The 19,891-nt window shown below is 39.3% G+C and overlaps 1 protein-coding gene across 2 annotated transcripts; it reads left to right on the top strand.

Annotated features, from left to right (window-relative positions):
* Nucleotides 1–201: 201 nt before the first annotated feature.
* On the top strand, nucleotides 202–15,783 carry LOC122554510 (NADH-cytochrome b5 reductase-like). Of its 2 annotated transcripts, none has more exons than XM_043699642.2 (7): nucleotides 202–316; nucleotides 6,326–6,502; nucleotides 7,566–7,723; nucleotides 10,584–10,671; nucleotides 10,907–11,011; nucleotides 11,631–11,834; nucleotides 13,060–15,782. In XM_043699642.2, exons 2-7 carry the CDS (start codon nucleotides 6,329–6,331, stop codon nucleotides 13,261–13,263), a joined length of 933 nt encoding a protein of 310 aa, XP_043555577.2. In that variant the 5' UTR covers nucleotides 202–316; nucleotides 6,326–6,328; the 3' UTR covers nucleotides 13,264–15,782. The 2 variants fall into 2 exon arrangements, with proteins under 2 accessions (XP_043555577.2, XP_087846901.1); XM_087990775.1 differs by lacking the exon at nucleotides 202–316 and adding an exon at nucleotides 351–834 and having other exon boundaries at nucleotides 13,060–15,783.
* Nucleotides 15,784–19,891: the final 4,108 nt, after the last annotated feature.

The raw sequence follows: 19,891 nt of genomic DNA, 5'->3' as shown, positions 1-19,891 counted from the left end.
GGTTAATCCGAGGCTTCAGGAGAAAAGTCAGGCCGGTTCGCGTTACTGTGACAACAAGGTTCCGAAAGGCATGACGGGAATTAAACTTTGACCGCAACTGTTAGGTTTGATTGACATTGGAAATGGCCAAAGAGATAGAAAGAATCGCCACGTTTCACCAATGAGAGAAGAACCTGTCTAGTGGGCGGGACCAGCGGCGACGGTTGGAGGTGTTGGGATTGTCCTGGTTGTTGGTACACCGTATCCTGAGCCTAGACCGAGCACCTCAAATGGGATTTGCAGTCCAACCACTGTGCCAGTTGAGACCACTTCATTAGTGAGCTCTGCCTTACTTTAAAATAACGATTTACTTTTTCTCTCCGTAGGCTTTGTATCATTAAAGTACCAGTTTCGGTCCTTTGAGGCTCAGATGTTTTGCTGAGTAATTTTCGCAAAGGAGACATTGAAGGAATGCGCTTTTGTCAAGAGTCCTTCATGTTCTTGGGACATCCCATGCGTGCCACAGGCCAACGAACCTTTCGAAGAATGATCACTTGTTCTGTCTGATTTCAAACACGGCTGCCAGTTTGCAAACACCGAGGTGGTGGTAACCTGATGAAGGAGCAGCGCTCTGAAAGCTAGTATTTCCAAATAAACCTGCTTTCTTCCCACAGATGCTGTCAGACCTGCTGAGCTTTGCCAGCAATTTCTTTTTTTTATTGTTGAGTCATTGGTGTTGCTGACATTTATTGCCCATCTCCAATTGGCTTTCAGAAGGTGATGATGACAAGCTTGCTCGATAGTTTGAGAGTCGACACATTAATTTGAACAGATGTCACACATTGTTAAAACACGGTAATGAACACCAGTTTTGTTCACTAAATAACACTCGTGAACCAGTGAAGATTCACTTTTACTGATCCAGTTTTTTTTATTTCTGTACTCTAAAATGCTGATTTCCCCTAACCACTGACTCTATATGGCATCTATCTGCTACTGAACCAAATTGGTTGAAGGCTTGGTGTCATATTTGACCTCAAGATGTACTATCAATCCTATTAGACTGATGCAAAGGTGCCAGTGTTGGACTGGGGTGGATAAAGTTAAAAATCACTCAACAGGTTTATTTGGAAGTAGAAACTTTCAGAAACTCCTTCATCAGGTAGCTAGTGGGGCAGGATCATAGGACACAGAATTTATAGTAAAATATCAAAGTGTGATGCAACTGATGTGATGTATTGAACAAACCTTGATTGCTGTTAAATCTTAATCACTTAGAATGGGTTGCAGGTTTTGATTCATTTGATTTGCCAAATCCCAGAACATAGAACATAGAAGAATACAGCGCAGTACAGGTCAGTCGGCCCTCGATGTTGCACCAATCCAAGCCCACCTAACCTACACTAGCCCACTATCCTCCATATGCCTATCCAATGCCCGCTTAAATGCCCATAATGAGGGAGAGTCCACTACTGCTACTGGCAGGGCATTCCATGAACTCACGACTCGCTGAGTAAAGAACCTACCCCTAACATCTGTCCTATACCTACCCCCCCTTAATTTAAAGCTATGCCCCCTTGTAATAGCTGACTCCATACGTGGAAAAAGATTCTCACTGTCAACCCTATCTAAACCCCTAATCATCTTGTACACCTCTATCAAGTCACCCCTAAACCTTCTTTTCTCCAATGAAAACAACCCCAAGTGCCTCAGCCTTTCCTCATACGATCTTTCTACCATACCAGGCAACATCCTGGTAAACCTTCTCTGCACCCGTTCCAATGCCTCCACATCCTTTCTATAGTATGGCGACCAAAACTGCACACAATACTCCAGATGCGGCCGCACCAGAGTCTTATACAACTGCAACATGACCTCAGTACTCCGGAACTCAATTCCTCTACCAATAAAAGCCAGTACGCCATATGCCTTCTTTACCGCACTATTTACCTGGGTGGCAACTTTCAAAGATCTGTGTACATGGACACCAAGATCCCTCTGCTCATCCACACTACCAAGTATCCGTCCATTAGCCCAGTACCCCATCTTTTGGTTACTCTTACCAAAGTGAATCACCTCACACTTAGCTACATTGAACTCCATTTGCCACCTTTCTGCCCAGTTCTGCAGCTTATCTATATCCCGCTGTAACCTGCCACGTCCTTCCTCACTGTCTTACAACTCCTCCGACTTTCGTATCATCCGCAAACTTGCTCACCCAACCTTCTCACCCCTCCTCCAGGTCATTTATAAAAATGACAAACAGCAATGGTCCCAAAACAGATCCTTGCGGAACACCACTAGTGACGGCACTCCAAGATGAACCTTTGCCATCAACTACTACCCTCTGTCTTCTTCCTGCCAGCCAACCCCTAATCCAAACCTCCAACTCACCCTCAATGCCATACCTCCGTATTTTTTGCAGTAGTCTACCATGGGGAACCTTATCAAACGCCTTACTAAAATCCATATACACCACATCTACTGCTTTCCCCTCGTCCACCTCCTTAGTCACTTTCTCAAAGAATTCAATAAGGTTTGTGAGGCACGACCTTCTTTCAAGACACATAACTTAAGGTTTTATCAAAGAAGGTGTCATCTCAGCTCAGACAATGCAAGTGTGATGGGAGTATATGCCTGTGAGAGAGGGTGTGTGTGTCTGAGAGTGCGTGTGTGAGAGAGACTGCCTGCGTGAGTGTGATTGTGTGAGAGTGTATAGTGTAGTGGGATCATCTGTAGTGTGACATGAGCCCAAGATCCCAGTTGAGGCCATCCTCATGGGTATTGAAGTTGGCTATCAGCCTCTGGTCAGCGATTCCACCTTGTTGAGTATCCCGAAGTCCACGTTGGAGGATGGCCACCTGAAGATCCAAGGCCAAATGTTCTTGACCCCCTGTTGTACCTTCATAATACAATCTTACTCTGTGTCTATCCGCGTTCACCTGCTGTTGAAACCTTCCTCCATGCATTTACTGTTTTAGACTTGACAATTCAAAAGTACTTCTGACCAGCCTGTCATGTTTGCCTGCCATTGTTCATGGTGCTTTCCTGATACTCATCTTCTATTTTTGCCAAAAACAGACTCTGACTGCACCTTTTCTGATGATATTATGTTCTCAGCTCAACTTCTTCAAGCCTATGAAATGCTGAGGGTCCCTGTTTTCCTGTGGACAAATTCATTGGCTTTTTGCTCTGTCAGCCCTGATTCTAAGGACTGTTCGTTAGAACCATGTTTCAGAAGCTGCAATCCTCTTCTCATCAGCCTTATTTTCTCACACATCCATAAGGCTCTGCTGTCTATGTCATAATTCACACTTAGTTCTATTTACTACTAACTGTGTAACTGTTGTTTGACATTAGCTCCCAGATGCCTCAATTGTAAAATTTACATTCTTGTTTTCAAATCCTTCCATAATGTCCCTATCTCCTTCAGCCTCTCAATGCTCTGTGATATTTGTACTCCTCTAGTTCTGACTTCTTGAGCATCTCCAATTTTTAATTTCTTCATCATTGGTGCATGGGAAATCATGTCTTACAAACTTGATTGAGTTTTTTGAAGAATTAACAGAGGATTGATGAGGGCAGAGCAGTAGATGCGATCTATATGAACTTCAGTAAGACATTCGACAAGGTTCCCCATGGGGGATTAGTGAGCAAGGTTAGATCTCATGGAATACAGGGAGAACTCGCCATTTGGATACAGAACTGGCTCAAAGGTAGAAGACAGAGGGTGATGGTGAAGGGTTGTTTTTCAGACTGGAGGCCTGTGACCAGTGGAGTGCCACAAGGATCAGGGCTGGGTCCGCTACTTTTCGTGATTTACATAAATGATTTGGAAGTGAGCGTAAGAGGTATAGTTCGTAAGTTTGCTGATGACACTAAAATTGAAGGTGTAATGGACAGCGAAGAAGGTTACATCAGATTACAATGGGATCTTGATCAGATGGTACAATGAGCTGAGAAGTGGCAGATGAAGTTTAATTTAGATAAATGTGAGGTGCTGCATTTTGGGAAAGCAAATCTTAGAAGGACTTATACATTTAATGGTAAGCTCCTAGGAAGTGTTGCTGAACAGAGAGATCTTGGAGTGCAGGTTCATAGCTCCTTGAAAGTGGAGTCGCAGGTAGATAGGATAGTGAAGAAGGCGTTTGGTATGCTTTCCTTTATTGGTCAGAGTATTGAGTACACGGGTTGGGAGGTAATGTTGCAACTGTACAGAATGTTGGTTAGGTCACTGTTGAAATATTGCGTGCAATTCTGGTCTCCTTCCTATCGGACAGATGTTGTGAAACTTGAAAGGGTTCAGAAAAGATTGACAAGGATATTGCCAGGTTTGGAGGATTTGAGCTATGGGGAGAGGTTGAATAGGCTAGGGCTGTTTTCCCTGGTGTGTTGGAGGCTGAAGGGTGACCTTATCGAGGTTTATAAAATCATGAGGGGCATAGGGACATGGATAAGATAAACAGACAAAAGTATTTTCCCTGGGGTGGGACAGTATAGGTTTAGAGTGAGAGGGGAAAGATATAAAAGATACCTAAGGGACAACTTCTTCACGCAGAGAGTGGTACATGTTTGGAATGAGCTGCCAGAGGAAGTGGTGGAGGCAAGTGCAATTGCAACATTTAAGAGGCATCTTGGATGGGTATATGAATAGGAAGGGTTTGGAGGGATATGGGCCAGGTACGGGCAGGTGGGACTAGATTGGGTTGGGATATCTGGTCAGCATGGATGAGTTTGACTGAAGGGTCTGTTTCTGTGCTGTAATCTCTATGACTCTATGGTGGCAATGCTTTTGATTGCTCAGGCTCTTAGCCCTGGAATTCTATCCTCATAAATCTCTTCATTTCTATACCTCACTTACCTCTTTCAAAATACTCTTTAAAATCTTTTATCAAGCTTTTTGGCATTTGTCCTAGTATCTGCTTATGCGTCTCACAGTCATATTTTGCTTAGTAGTGCCACTGTGCCTTGGGATATTTTCTTACAGTAAAAATATATAAATACAAGTAGGTTAATTTCTTAATTCACTGCTGTGCCAATGGTTCTTTCATAAGTACTCAGTTGTGAAATACTGAGGCAAACTAGCAAAAGAGATCAGCAAAGAAACACAACAACATTTTTTTTCTGAAAATTACACGGAAAGATAACTAATTGATGTCTTATAACAGTAAGCTGAAATTGGATAGGTTGCAGTTAACCTTTGTGTCAGTTTTTAGTACCTCATTAAAACCTGAACCTGGAACTTGTGCGAGGAAAATGTTCTTATGTGGGTATTTTTATAGCTAACATTGATTTTTAAAATGAATTGTTAAAAAATTCATTAATTGTCCTTGATAGATGGTTGTGAGTGGCCTACCTGAACTCTTTGTGGTACAGGGACACCCACAATGCTATGAGGAAGGGAGTTCCAGCATTTTGACCCAACAATATGAAGGAACAGTTATACAATTCCAAAGTAGGATTGTGTCTCCTGTATGGAAATTATGGTGGTAGTATACATGTATCTACTGCTCAATGTAGTAGAAGTTGTGCATTTGGATAATGCTGTCAGTGAATCTTGGGGAGTTCCTGCACTGCATCTTGTTTGTGATACACATCATTGCTACTGTTCATCAATAGGAAGGAAATTAATGTTGATGGATAGGTTACCAATCAAACCAGTTGCTTTGTCCTCAGTGGCATCAAGCTACTTGAGTGTTGTTGGAGCTGTACTCATCCAGACAAGTAGAGAATCACACTCCTGATTTGTGCCCCATTAACAGGCAATGCAGGAAAAAGAAGTTACCTGCTCCTAGAATTTTTAGTCTCTAACTTGCTCTTATAGCTACACTATGGCTGGTCCAGTTCTGCTTCTGGTCAGTGGTAACTCCCAGGTTGTTGATAGTGGGGGATTCAGTGATCGTAATCCCATTGAATGTCAAAGTGAGAAGGTTAGATTCTCTCTTGTTTGAGATGGTCATTATTTAGCATTTGTGTGGTAGAAATGCTTATCGATTTGGCCTGCATTTTTCAACATGTGACTGAGGGTGTGATAATAGGCTTATCTAACCACTACCAGTTCCAGTAAAGACAGTGAATATTTATTGAGTTTGCACAATTACTTCAGTATACCTCTGCGTTAAAATGTATTGGTAAATGACTACAAAGTCTAAAAATAAATTTTGTAATGTAATTCAGTGTTCTCTTTGGTTGTAGCCTTAACTTGAAAATTGTCTTCAAAATTCTCTACTGTTGAAAATACAAGATATAATTTGTAAGATCTGTAATGAATATTCACGTTTTTGCGCTGAAAAAGTTAACAATAAGAGCTACACACTGTCAGTTTTTTTAATATTGTATTTTGCAGGTGATGGCTTACAGTGAGGATGAATGGCTTTCTCTTCGACCCCAAGAGCCTTTGCCTTCCCAGTGTTGTGGTAGTGGATGTAAACCATGTGTATTCGATATTTATGAGCGGGAACTCAACGAATGGAAACAGGCAAAAGCAAAAGGAGACCAAAGTTTTTTGAGTCAGAGCTCTGAGGTAGCCTTAATGAAATGTGTGTGCCTGATGAAATCTGGATCAGGTTTGATATTAATTCCACATAGTGTGATAACCTGTTGTGAGTTGTCTGAGTCACCTGCGACGAATTCTCATTTGGCTATTAGACCGCACTATAAATTTAGAACCCAATGAAAGTTAGCACCTGTTGAAGAGAAAGTAAGAATATTAGTGCAGAAGATTGACACTCCTTCAATCCTTGCATCGAAAATAAAACGATTTGTATATTGTGCACCTGAGTATAGTTACTAACTTTAATATATATCATTTGAATATAAGTCAGGCCCTTGATAAGTTGTGAAAAACCTGGTTATCCAAATTATGGCCAACATGAAAAAAGGATACAAACTGAATATAATGGGGATTTGACAAGATTTAAAACCAACAATTTCAAAATTCTTTGGTGGCTCGATCATTGGAGAGGTTATGGGGTCATGGGGCAGGTTAGCGGTTGCACTATTGTTTGGACCAATCCCAGATGAGAGTACAAAATATTGATCCTGGAACAGGTCAGACAGGGAGTAGAGTTCAGTGGTACTGACCCTGCAAAAAGGGTCAATGCATGTCCAAATACAAGTTCAAAACCTGGTATAAAGCACACATTCTAAGACAATGACAAGTTTATGTAGTAGACATTTTTTTAGTATTTGGGACAATCAATAGTAAAATATTTTGGAACTGAAAGTGCTTCTATTAATCCAACAATCATAACAAACTTTCAGTTGCACAGAATGTTGTTATAAGATCATACTGTTTAAAAAGAAACATTCCACTTTGATGATAATACTCATCAGGATCATTTTTTAAGTATAGAAGAACATTTACTTTGACAGATTAGAATAACTATGACATGGATGGCAAGAAGGTGAAATCCAAACACTGGATTATGGTAATTATCTCAAAACCATCTTAATTTGTGCACAAATGAATGGATTTATAGATCTTAATTTTCCTTGTTTCAGTTTTGAACTATCCAAACAGAACAGAAATCTAATGACATTGGCCATTATTAATTAGAAATATCTTATTTCATGTCTTGTTTCAGCCAACACAAAATGACTTGCAAATAATTGGACCTGAGAAATGGAGTGCTTTTCAGATAGAGTCTGTGGAACAGCTGACAGCCGACACTTACCTGTATAGATTCCAGCTGCCCAGTGACTGCTGTCTTGGGTTAACTGTCGGACAACACATTGTAGCTAGGTAAGATATCTGCAAAGTATTTATGAATATTTAAGGTATTAGATGTTCGGAACAATTTGTGGAAAAGATTGAAAACGATTTAAATTTATATGGAAGGTTTCACATCTGGTGAACATCATAGATGGCTGGTAAAATTCTTTTGAAATGTAGTCACTGTTGTTATAGAGGAAATACTACAGCTAGTTTGCACACAGCATTTTGATATTGATCAGAAGTTTCTTTCGATGTTGATTGGGACTTAATTATTAGGAGAGAGTGAGGACCGCTGATGCTGGAGATCAGAGTTGAAAAGTGTGGTGCTGGAAAAAGCTGATGAAGAGCTTATGCTCGAAACATCGACTCTCCTGCTCCTTGGATGCTGCCTGACCAGCTGTGTTTTTCTAGCACCACACTTTTCGACTAGGATATAATTATTAGCCAGTATACTGTCAATAATTTTTCTATTTTTCAAAATAATGCAATGGGATCTTTTATGTCATCTAAACAGGATCTTAATTTAGTCTCTCATGCAAAGGAGAACATCTCCAATAGTGTAATATGGTCTTGGCACTAGAATGTCGGCTTTGATTTTTGCACTCAAGCCTTGGATTTGAAAATTCCTTTAAAGAATGCTACAGTTACCAGAGTTATCAGTTTGTAATAGAAGGCAGCTATAACCAGAGCTGCTGCACCTGATTTTAACTCTTGCAAGCATATAGTTTTAGGTATATTAAAATTTCACAACATTTTACCAACTAGTTTGTTTGTTGCAATGAAATTTATGGTTTGTGACTCTCTTATAAGTTATTGGCTGCCTTTTTCAAATGTAGACTTTCTGTTTTTCTCGCTGTTGATTGATACCTATTAATATCATCAAACTATAACTGATCCTCAAGGCGATAGAAGGAAGAGTTTATTTTAATCTGATTATAATGGTAGCTGTTCCAGTGGTGAGATGTTTGGAGCTAATTTAATTTAATCTAGATTGTATGCTGAGTTTCAGATCATTTTACTGGACTGTTTTCGTTATAGTAGTGCTCTTGATGACAGCCCCAGTTCCAGTGGATGATCAACTACAGGAGAGTTTCTATCATGTAGAAATGGTAAAAGTAGTGGAATTGGGGGAGAATGGGGGTCAGGGATCATTTTATCAGTAATTGAGATATGGGCATAAAAGGAGGGGCCATGAGAGATGCTGAGGTTAAAGGGATGACCAAGTATCTGACCTTGAATGTTTATAGGACGCATGAGATTGAGGAAAGGAAGGGTGGTTTGCTGCAAATGAATTGAGTAAAAAATGGGGCTAGCAGGGAATACTTGAAGTTACTATGGCTGAGGTCTGATTCCATGCAAAGGCTAAATGAAGAGCAAGCAGAAGACATATTTATAGTTATTACACTTAAAAACAACATTATTCTAAATATTTTGAGTCAGAACTTTGAATAATCGGAGAAGGAGGAGAAACCAAAGAAGTATGAGGAGCCTGTATACAACTTGGAGATGAGAACCATGCCACAGCGATGATTATTTGGACAAAACATGTGTAGCCAAACAGAGAAGATTCTGCAAAGAGGAAGGATGCTGGGTATCATCTGCCATGAGCAAGTGAAGATTGTGCTGCATCTTGCTGCTGCAGCCTTTTTCTACTTTCACAGCCAGTGAGACATTGATTCTTCCTTATCCTGTTCTTACATTGAGGACTTTTTGCACTGCACTATTTCTGGCACCACATCCTAGCTTTGCTATTATTGGTGGTAAAGACCTTCAATAGCATCACTCAAAGGGTTGTTGGAGAGTATAAGCCTCTGTCAAGGTGGTGATCTGCTCTATATTCTGCAGACAAATGAAAATTGCTTTGGATGCTCCTTGACTTGGTGACTTTATTCCTGTTTGGTTAACTCTGATTCTATTTCTTTACAAGGACATTCTCACAATGGATCTGGGTCAGATCCAACTATGTCATCCTCCTATTCTACGTCTCACATATGTTGAAGGAGAGACACACTGGAATAGATTGTGCTGAAAGAAAAAGAAACTGTTGTTCCAACTTTGGCTTCAGATGGGGGAAGGAGAAGGAGGTGAACCTTTTGAGAAGGGGCAGCAGAATAGGGCCATACAGATATACTTTGAGTACATCCCATGCCTTGGCAATTACCTCTATCATGAGGCCATAATTGATAAAAAGATCCACCACCAAACCAGCTGTGCCATCTCAACTTTCGACAATAATGGCAGCAAGTATTTGAACAAAAGATTTCTTGCAAGTCAACTAGTGTACTGAGCAGCTGTCATGATCACGCTCCTACACTGCAAGACTCTACAGCGGTGATAAATAACAGCACAAGAAAAGATCCATCAACAGTGCGTTCTCTGTAATCAATAGAAAGACCGCTAAACAATCAATCGCTAGTGACTTCTTGAAAAGAAACTTCACAAGTATTCGGGTAATACCTCTGCAAAATCAACTTGAATGGACTGGACACTGTGGCCAAAAAGCATATCCCCTACCAGGTCCTGTTTTCTCAACTTTAAAATGGCCAACTTTATTATTTCAGAGACACTGCAATGCAGCTGTATTAACCTTAATGACTGGAAGGAACTTGTTACCAATTATTCAAAATGACCAATAACCAGTCCATTGAACTACATCTTGATGCCTTGACAATGAGGCAGAGCAGTAGCAGTGAAGGAAAGAAAAGGAAAAAAATCTGATCCTTCTACCGAATGGAACATCCTGCCCATGTGCTCAAAAACTGTTGGATTTAATAGATTTTCCCATCTCGCAAATGGAATTTTAAAGTGTGTCCAATATTAATGAACATACATTTATTAGCCAAAGATTATAATTTAACTGATTTCAATCTTTCTGATTTATTGAAAGGGGAGTTGTCAATGATATAGAAATTCAGAGAGCGTACACTCCAGTGAACCCCTTGGATGCAAAAGGTTACTTTGAGGTTCTGATAAAGGTATTGTGTTTTTGCTGTGCTTTAGTCAGAATGTTGCACTTTTGTTACTGTACTGTAATTGAGCAATTAATCAGGTAACAGATAAATCTACAGTGCTAAATTTTAATATTTACTATGTTTCATCTGTAACTTATAACACTCTAAAAGTAATTCAATGTGTGAAGCATTTTAGGTAGTCTTAAAAATGCAATTATGTATTATGCACATCAACGGTTTCACTTTGTCTTTACGACAGATTTATGAAGACGGATTAATGTCTCAGTATGTGAAGACCTTGAAGGAGTGGGATAGTGTGTGCTGGCGGGGTCCTTTTGGAGGTTTGCCATACAAACCAAATCAGGTCAATCACTCAGCGAGAGTATTTGCATTTTGGAATTGTTGTAATAATCGCAAAATTTGATAATACACAATAATATAAATCAAAGGTTGTTTTGATTAGTGAGAAACAGAAATTATAGTTTTTTTTGGCTCCCCATCATTCCTAAAGAAATTACAGTGTAATCTGTGAGACTTCTTAATTACAATAATGTATTTTCTTACTAAAGTTAACAGTAGAGTGGTCAGTTAGCTCATTTGGCTCGATGGCCGGTTTGCAGTGCAGAGTGATACCAACAGCATGGGTTCAGTGGACTGAGGTTACCATGAAGGAGTCTCCTTCTTAACTTCTCCCCTCACCTGAGGTGTGGCACCCTAATGTTAGACCACCACCAGTTGTCTTTCTATAATGAGGGAGCAGCCCTGTGGTCCAAAACCACAATCACAACTTTAGTTTAATCCATATATAAACTGTTGTAAAGGAATAATAATATTGTCTCTCTAATTATTAATCTGCAAGCGTTAACTAAGACTGAAAGATTTCTTACTTTAACATTGACAGTTTAGAACCATAGATAAATTGTACAAAATGTAATGATCAATGGTTTACGGTATATTGACACCATTTACTTTATATTTGGCAGTATGAGCAGCTATTGCTGTTTGCCTCAGGGACAGGTATAGCTCCAATGATACCTCTGATCCAATATATTGTAGCAAATGAAGAGGACGAAACTTTTGTTACTTTGGTGGGCTGCTTCAGGACTTTCCAAGATATCTACATGAAGTCTCAAGTTCAGGAACTGGCTGCTTACTGGAATGTGAAAACATTGTTTGTTCTGAGTCAGGTAAGATGACACCTTAGCACAGACTTTGCAGCTGGTGGCAAAATGTGATTCTCTCCATTGACCTGAAGAAAATTCTCCACAATAATCTAAACTCTGTGTTCTGGATTTTCTCTTTTCTGAAGTCACTTTAAAGGTGATGCTATGTCAACAGTATCTTTAGATGTCTAACAGCAGTGGTATCATCGAGCATGATCAGCAACGTATTACACTGAAGAATTGTCACACATAGCAAATGAAGTAAAATTTAGAATTTAGATATTATCACTTCTGCCTCCTTTGTGTCTACACCTACTCTAAAGGCATCTTTAACACATGCATCCTTTTGTCCACTTTCCTAAAGTAATATGAAGAAAAGGGGCATAACAAAAAATGAAAAGCAGGACAATAAGAATAAATGTACGAATAAGGAGAAGGATGGGGTAAAAATGACCAGTCATGAAGCAGGAAAAGAGCAAAACAAGTGAAGGAGGAACAGGAGAGATAGAAACCCAAAGGGGAGAGGGAGAATGAAACAAATGAGTGAGGAATGGGAGAATACTAGAAATAAGAATTGGCTGAAAGAGAGAAAAATACAGTGAAAAAAGTTGGCAAGGGGAAAGAAACAAATAAAAGCGAGAAAGAAAAATAATAAGACACAAGTGAATGAAGTGAAACAGAATTACAAACATTATGGGTGAATATGGAGTAGAGACGAGGACAGTGGAAGAGGTAAAAACAGACACAAAAGTGGAGGAGATAAAACATTAGAAACAAGTGAAAGAGTAAGAAAATATGCAAGTGAGACAGCAAAACAAATCTGGAAGAGAGAAATTAAAGTGATGAAGGGAACAAAAAAAAAGTGAGAAAAAGGGGAAATATATAAAAGGAAGCAGAAAGAAATATTTTGCATATTTACTAGTCACGTCAGTCAAACTAGGGACAATGAGAAATATTTTGGTCCAACTAACAAAGAGCATCCTCAATAAGAGACAATTAATGACAGTAGCTTCTTCAATTTTACAATCATCAACAGATATAAAAATATCACCATATTTCTTCTGGTTTGTGACTGAAGAAGTAGTTGATAGTTGGAAACAATCTGCTTTTGACAATTTCTTTCCAATTAAAAACAAGCAATTGCCTAAGAAATAAAATTGCTGCTGTAATGGGAATACAAGCAACCCAGTTATCAAACACAAGCCTCACCTACATTTATATTAATTATTGATAACCTAAATTATTTTAGGAGTGCGATCTGGAAACTCTTCCCTGGAGTTATCAAGAAAAATCTTACCGTGGACGTATAAATGAAGATATGGTGAAGGATTTTGTTAATTCATGCAGACAGAAACCATTTGTTGTGGTTTGTGGATCCATAACCTTTAATGAAGACATCCTCAACTACCTCAATCATATGGGCATCACGGAAGATTTGCAGTTTATATTTTAGACAATTAATAACTTAATACCCATTGGCATAAAAACTTACTACTTCTTTAATACACAACAACCTCCACTATTATTGGAAGAATCCACTCCAAGACTTAGTCTGTGACTCAATTAAATACAGCTGAATCCTAAAATTGGAAGAAGACCCTGTGTGATAGCCACTGGAAAACAAAGCTGCTGAACAGAGGATTCAGAAGGTCTCACAATCAAAATGGATCTATTTTAGTGAACGTTACAGGATGATAATCACAAGGAGAAGCATTAGTTATCTGCCAGGTTTTTTTTCCCCTCACATCACTACGAAGTTATCTGAAGCATGTACATCACTGCTCCATTTCATATCAGATAACTCACCATAGACCATAGAAATCAAACCTGGACCTACAGTGGCAGTGCAACTTTGACACTGTTTTTATGCTATTAAACAGGTTTGAACTTTTCTTACTGCTGCAGTACAGTAATGCTGTAGAAACTGTTGCACTGGCTCACTGCAGTTTTTTTGATATCTATTATGCAAGACGTCTGAAAGGGGTAGTAGTTGTTATATAAGGACAAGAGAGATTAGATATTATGAAAGCTTGCTTGAACCACTGTGGCATGTGATCATGAAACAGGGACATGGTGCTCTCCTGTGAAATGGCACATCCTTACAAGCCTGGAGTTTTAAACTGTTTAGTGCCCAGTGATGGGTCAATGTTTAATGGTGCAGGGTTTTTGTTTAGAGATAATGTATTTCATTGAAATATATTTCTAAATTTGTAAGCTTTTAAACTATCTCCTAAAATTCTTTCATTGTCCTGTTCAATGTATAATTTTTCCACCAATGAAGATAAGGACATCATTACTGAAAACAGGATTTTCATCTGTTATTTTGTTGATGTTCGTCGCTTCCAGGGTAAGGAAGGATCTCCATGCTGGCAGAACATTTGGAGTAGTGTGCCCTAACTGCCTAAGTGGCAATTGTATTTTTCACTAATTATTTTATTTTCTGAGAGATTAAGGCCATTCATTCCAATTTATGGTCACTTAATGCTCTGGACATGTGCCAGTATGAAACTTAGTTTAAAATTACATAGCTTCTTTAGAACCATTGTAAAGTGTTTCTGATACACCCACCATCTCCAGCTCCAATCTCAATGTCCTTGGGAAAAATAGCCAATCTGTTTACTGGGACTTAATTTATATCTTAATTTGAAGTTTAAGGAGAAAAAAAGACATTAAAAATGTAACACTTTCAGTTGCAGTGGACTGGTAAACATCTACAAAGATTTCAATATGGAGGGTACTTGCTGGCTTGAGTTTATTTTCTTATGTATTCTAATAAATAAGTATTTTCATTTTCTTGTTCATTAATGAAACCTAAGTGAGTTTCTTTTTCTTTGATAGTGGTCACAAGCATTTTAAATTGGTCATATTTCATGACAACCTGTGGAACAGTGGGTTTTGATTTCCAGTGCACTATTTCCCACTATGGTCATGACAAGAAGGAAATTGAAGCTTTTGTTTTGACAACCTTGTTGGTAACAACAATTCAAAAATAATTAAACAAAACAATCCTCACTCTAATATGAGTTTGTGCTGTTAGCCTTTTTTAGTACATCTGCTTTTAATTTGTATTTATCTGAACTCAATGCGTGCATTCCAACTACAGTCATTAAATATGTATTTTGCAGTTGTTTGGTCTAGTACTAGAAGCAGAAACTAGAAATTTACTCCTCATACCACTGATGCCGTTGATATCTCAAACAGTATATATTTATAGAGTCATAGAGATGTACAGCATGGAAACAGACCCTTCGGTCCAACCCGTCCATTCCGACCAGACATCCCAACCCAATCTAGTCCCAGCTGCCAGCACCCGGCCCATATCCCTCTAAACCCTTCCTATTCATATACCCACCCAAGATGCCTCTTAAATGTTGCAATTGTACCAGCCTCCACCACATCCTCTGGCAGCTCGTTCCATACACGTACCACCCTCCGCGTGAAAAAGTTGCCCCTTAGGTCTCTTTTATATCTTTCCCCTCTCACACCCTAAACTTATGCCCTCTAGTTCTGGACTCCCCGACCCCAGGGAAAAGACTTTATCTATTTATCCTATCCATGCCCCTCATAATTTTGTAAACCTCTACAAGGTCACCCCTCAGCCTCCGACGTTCCAGGGAAAATAGCCCCAGCCTGTTCAGCCTCTCCCTGTAGCTCTGATCCTCTAACCCTGGCAACATCCTTGTAAATCTTTTCTGAACCCTTACAAGTTTTACAACATCTTTCCGATAGGAAGGAGACCAGAATTGCACGCAATATTCCAACAATGGCCTAACCAATGTCCTGTACAGCCGCAACATGACCTCCCAACTCCTATCCTCAATACTCTGACCAATAAAGGAAAGCATACCAAATGCCTTCTTCACTATCTTATCCACCTGCGTTTCCACTTTCAATGAGCTATGAACCTGCACTCCAAGGTCTCTTTCTTCAGCAACACTGCCTAGGACCTTAGCATTAAGTGTATAAGTCCTGCTAAGATTTGCTTTCCCAAAATGCAGCACCTCGCATTTATCTGAATTAAACTCCATCTGCCACTTCTCAGCCCATTGGCCCATCTGGTCAAGATCCTGTTGTAATCGGAGGTAACCCTCTTCGCTGTCCACTACACCTCCAATTTTGGTGTCATCTGCAAACTTATTAACTGTACCTCTTATGCCCACATCCAAATCATTTATGTAAATGACAAAAAGTAGAGCATCCAGCACCGATCCTTGTGGCACTCCACTGGTCACTGGCCTCCAGTCTGAAAAACAACCCTCCACCACCACCCTCTGTCTTCTACCTTTGAGCCAGTTCTGTATCCAAATGGCTAGTTCTCCCTGTATTCCATGAGATCTAACCTTACTAATCAGTCTCCCATGGGGAACCTTGTTGAACGCCTTACTGAAGTCCATATAGATCACATCTACTGCCCTGCTCTCATCAATCTTCTTTGTTATTTCTTCAAAAAACTCAATCAAGTTTGTGAGACATTATTTCCCATGCACAAAGCCATGTTGACTATCCCGAATCAGTCCTTGAATTTCCAAATACATGTACATCCTGTCCCTCAGGATTCACTCCAACAACTTGCCCACCACTGACGTCAGGCTCTCCGGTCTATAGTTCCCTGACTTGTCTTTACCGCCCTCCTTAAACAGTGGCACACATTTGCCAACCTCCAGTCTTCCGGTACCTTACCTGTGACTATCGATGATACAAATATCTCAGCAAGAGGCTCAGCAATCACTTCTCTAGCTTCTCACAGAGTTCTCGGGTACACCTGATCAGGTCCTGGGGATTTATCCACTTTTAACCGTTTCAAGACATCCAGCACTTCCTCCTCTAATCTGGACATTTTGCAAGATGTCACCATCTATTTCCCTACAACTTGCCCACCACCGAGGTCAGGCTCACCGGTCTATAGTTCCCTGGCTTGTCTTTACCACCCTCCTTAAACAGTGGCACACTTTTGCCAAACTCCAGTCTTCCGGTACCTCACCTGTGACTATCGATGATACAAATATCTCAGCAAGAGGCCCAGCAATCACTTCTCTAGCTTCCCACAGAGTTCTCAGGTACACCTGATCAGGTCCTGGGGATTTATCCACTTTTAACCATTTCAAGACACCCAGCACTTCCTCCTCTAATCTGGACATTTTGTAAGATGTCACCATCTATTTCCCTACAGGCTATATCTTCCATATCCTTTTCCACAGTAAATACTGATGCAAAATATTCATTTAGTGGCTCCACACAAAGGCCGCCTTGCTGATCTTTGAGGAGCCCTATTCTCTCCCTAGTTACCCTTTTGTCCTTAATATATTTGTAAAAATCCTTTGGATTCTCCTTAATTCTATTTGCCAAAGCTATCTCATGTCCCCGATTTCCATCTTAAGTATACTCCTACTTTCTTTATACTCTTCTAAGGACTCACTCAATCTATCATGTCTATACCTGACATATGCTTCCTTCTTTTTCTTAACCAAATCCTCATCCAGCATTCACTTTACCTACCAGCCTTCCCTTTCACTCTGACAGGAATATACTTTCTCTGGATTCTTGTTATCTCATTTCTGAAGGCTTCCCATTTTCCAGCCTTCCCTTTATCTGCGAACATCTGCCCCCAATCAGCTTTCAAAAGTTCTTGCCTAATACCGTCAAAATTGGCCTTTCTCCAATTTAGAACTTCAACTTTTAGATATGGTCTATCCTTTTCCATCACTATTTTAAAACGAATAGAATTATGGTCGCTGGCCCCAAAGTGCTCCCCCACTGACACTTCAGTCACCTGCCCTGCCTTATTTCCCAAGAGTAGGTCAAGGTTTGCACCTTCTCTGGTAGGTACATCTACATACTGAATCAGAAAATTGTCTTGTACACACTTAAGAAATTCCTCTCCATCTAAACCTTTAACAATATGGCAGTCCATGTTTGGAAAGTTAAAATCCTCTACCATAACTACCCTATTATTCTTACAGATAGCTGAGATCTCCTTCCAAGTTTGTTTCTCTTTGGAAGGCAAAGTTTGTTTAAGTCTGTGGAACAAATCAAAATCAGTCATAACATTTAATAGTGTCTTTACCTTTTGTATTTTTCTTTCAGTATCACTTGCCTGTCCAAAGCCACTGAAGTAGTATCAAGAAATGTATAACTGTTAGGATAATTGTGAACTGGCAAGTACATATTGAGAGATGTTCCTCTGCACTTACCCTTTTCTGTTTAGTAGTTTGAGTTTGGTTCCACTTATAAGATGAATTGATATTTGTCATTTCAATTTAAAATAACTGTAGTTGATATGTACGCAGCACAAACAAATAATGATTTTCTGATTTTCATCTCTTATTTCACACATAAGTCCTGAATAATTAAGAAAAACATTCATCAAAAGGATTAGGATACTGGCACTGTCACAAGAATTCAAACATTTGATAAACAAGTATTGCTGAATGGGTTATTCGGAGTAGCATGTCTACAGGATCAATCATTGATCTTAACCAGGTCACAGTTGGGATGCTACAATATCCCAAAATCAAATAGACAATGATTGTCTCATTTCCTGCCTTCCTCCTTCTCTGTCTACCTCCCTGCTTTTCTCCTCTACAGTGTAGAATGGATGATTACAAATTGGCAGTCCATTTTGAAATGTGTCCCAATTTTATTTCCATTAAAGTGAATGAACATGAAAGTTGAGAGGTGTGTAAAATGAGCTGCCTTTTTGTGATCATTGATTTTCTACTTGTGCGCAGAACCAGACTTAACTCAAATGTGTGTCATCAAGTAAAGTAAGACTTTAGGATCGAGATTCTTATACAAAGAAAGGTTATGAGTGAGATGACAGGGGAGTACTGGTGTTCTTTTGAACTTTTGTACTGAAGCAAAATTCACGAACTTCAGAAGGAAGGACAAATTTGACAAAAGTACTGGTGTGTGTGAACTGAGAATCATGAGTCTATGAATCAGATATTTATCAGCTGATAGTTATCCTTAATTGTTTTGTAGTTTGCAATCAGCTTGAATAAGATGAAAAACAAATGATTATTTACTATGTAATTTAGTTATAATAGAAAGCATATTCATTAATAGGAATCCACATTTATTGGAAAGTTACCTTTATGCCAATTAGAATTAATGCCAAGTATAACTGGTACAAAATTAAAAAGACATTTTCAGGGGGTTCAGAAACAAAACATTGGAGCCTGCCAGATATTTTTGGCACAAGAACAAAAGCTGAAAAGATTTAATGTTTAATCAGCTATCAGTTCATTCATTATTTTGTCACAGTAAAGTTTGTCAAAGACAAGAGACATTTTGTCTAAATGCAACCCAGATGGAACTTCCATCCAATACTGAACTAGAAAAAAGGTTTTATTTTTCAGTGATGGCCTGAATTTAAAGCTCTGCACATCTGTTTATCTTCTTAGGTATGGATAAGTGTAAAATCAGCATGTTTTGGACAAGTGTGCACCTCCTAGACTGCAGATATGTTCATTTGTTTTTATTTCTACATGCACAATTTGTTCTAGTTTGGGTAAAAGCTGGTGATTTTGCAGCATATCACCACCTGCAACAAAATGCATGACAGCTCGCTCAAAATTGTACACGCAACAGAAAAGTAAACTCCATAAATTTTACTCCTCTAAAACTAATAATTACTAGAGGGACTTCAATGAGAAACATAACTTTCCAAACCTATCCTGACTATACCTCCATGTTTAGCTTTAAAGACACCCAAATAGACCAATAGAGACATGACTAGACTTATTCTTCAGGTGTAAATCTCATACGTGCTGTACCTAGCCACTAGAGAAACCAGCTCCAACAGCCCAAAAAGAAGAGTCACAGAATTGTCACTATGCAAAAAGAGACCATTTGGTCCATCATGCCTGCACTGGCTCTATTTTCTAACTTGGCTCTTTTATTTATCTTTCTCTCCTATCTTTTCCTGATATCCCTGCATCACTATCCAAAAAACCATCTAATGCCCCCTTGAACACCTCAAATGAAGCTGTCTTCCACATTTCCAAGCAGTACATTCCAGACCTTAACAACCCATTGAGTGAAAAAGTTTTTTTCTCATATCACCTTTGCACATACTTTGC

Source organism: Chiloscyllium plagiosum, unplaced genomic scaffold (genome assembly GCF_037043375.1).
Source record: "Chiloscyllium plagiosum isolate Xiang-an unplaced genomic scaffold, Cpla_swu_hap1 HiC_scaffold_9, whole genome shotgun sequence".
NCBI classification, from domain to species: Eukaryota; Metazoa; Chordata; class Chondrichthyes; order Orectolobiformes; family Hemiscylliidae; genus Chiloscyllium; species Chiloscyllium plagiosum.
The sequence above is the reverse complement of the archived record's forward strand: the minus strand, read 5'-3'. Positions and strand labels throughout refer to the sequence as shown.

What these genes read in the sequence shown, in the direction of transcription:
- LOC122554510 (XM_087990775.1), top strand. Translation starts at nt 6,329, where the DNA reads ATGGCTTACAGTGAGGATGAATGGCTTTCTCTTCGACCCCAAGAGCCT. An exon ending in GGACAACACATTGTAGCTAG is followed by an intron (nt 7,724 to 10,583) that starts GTAAGATATCTG and finishes ATTTATTGAAAG; the next exon opens with GGGAGTTGTCAATGATATAG. An exon ending in CATTGTTTGTTCTGAGTCAG is followed by an intron (nt 11,835 to 13,059) that starts GTAAGATGACAC and finishes AAATTATTTTAG; the next exon opens with GAGTGCGATCTGGAAACTCT.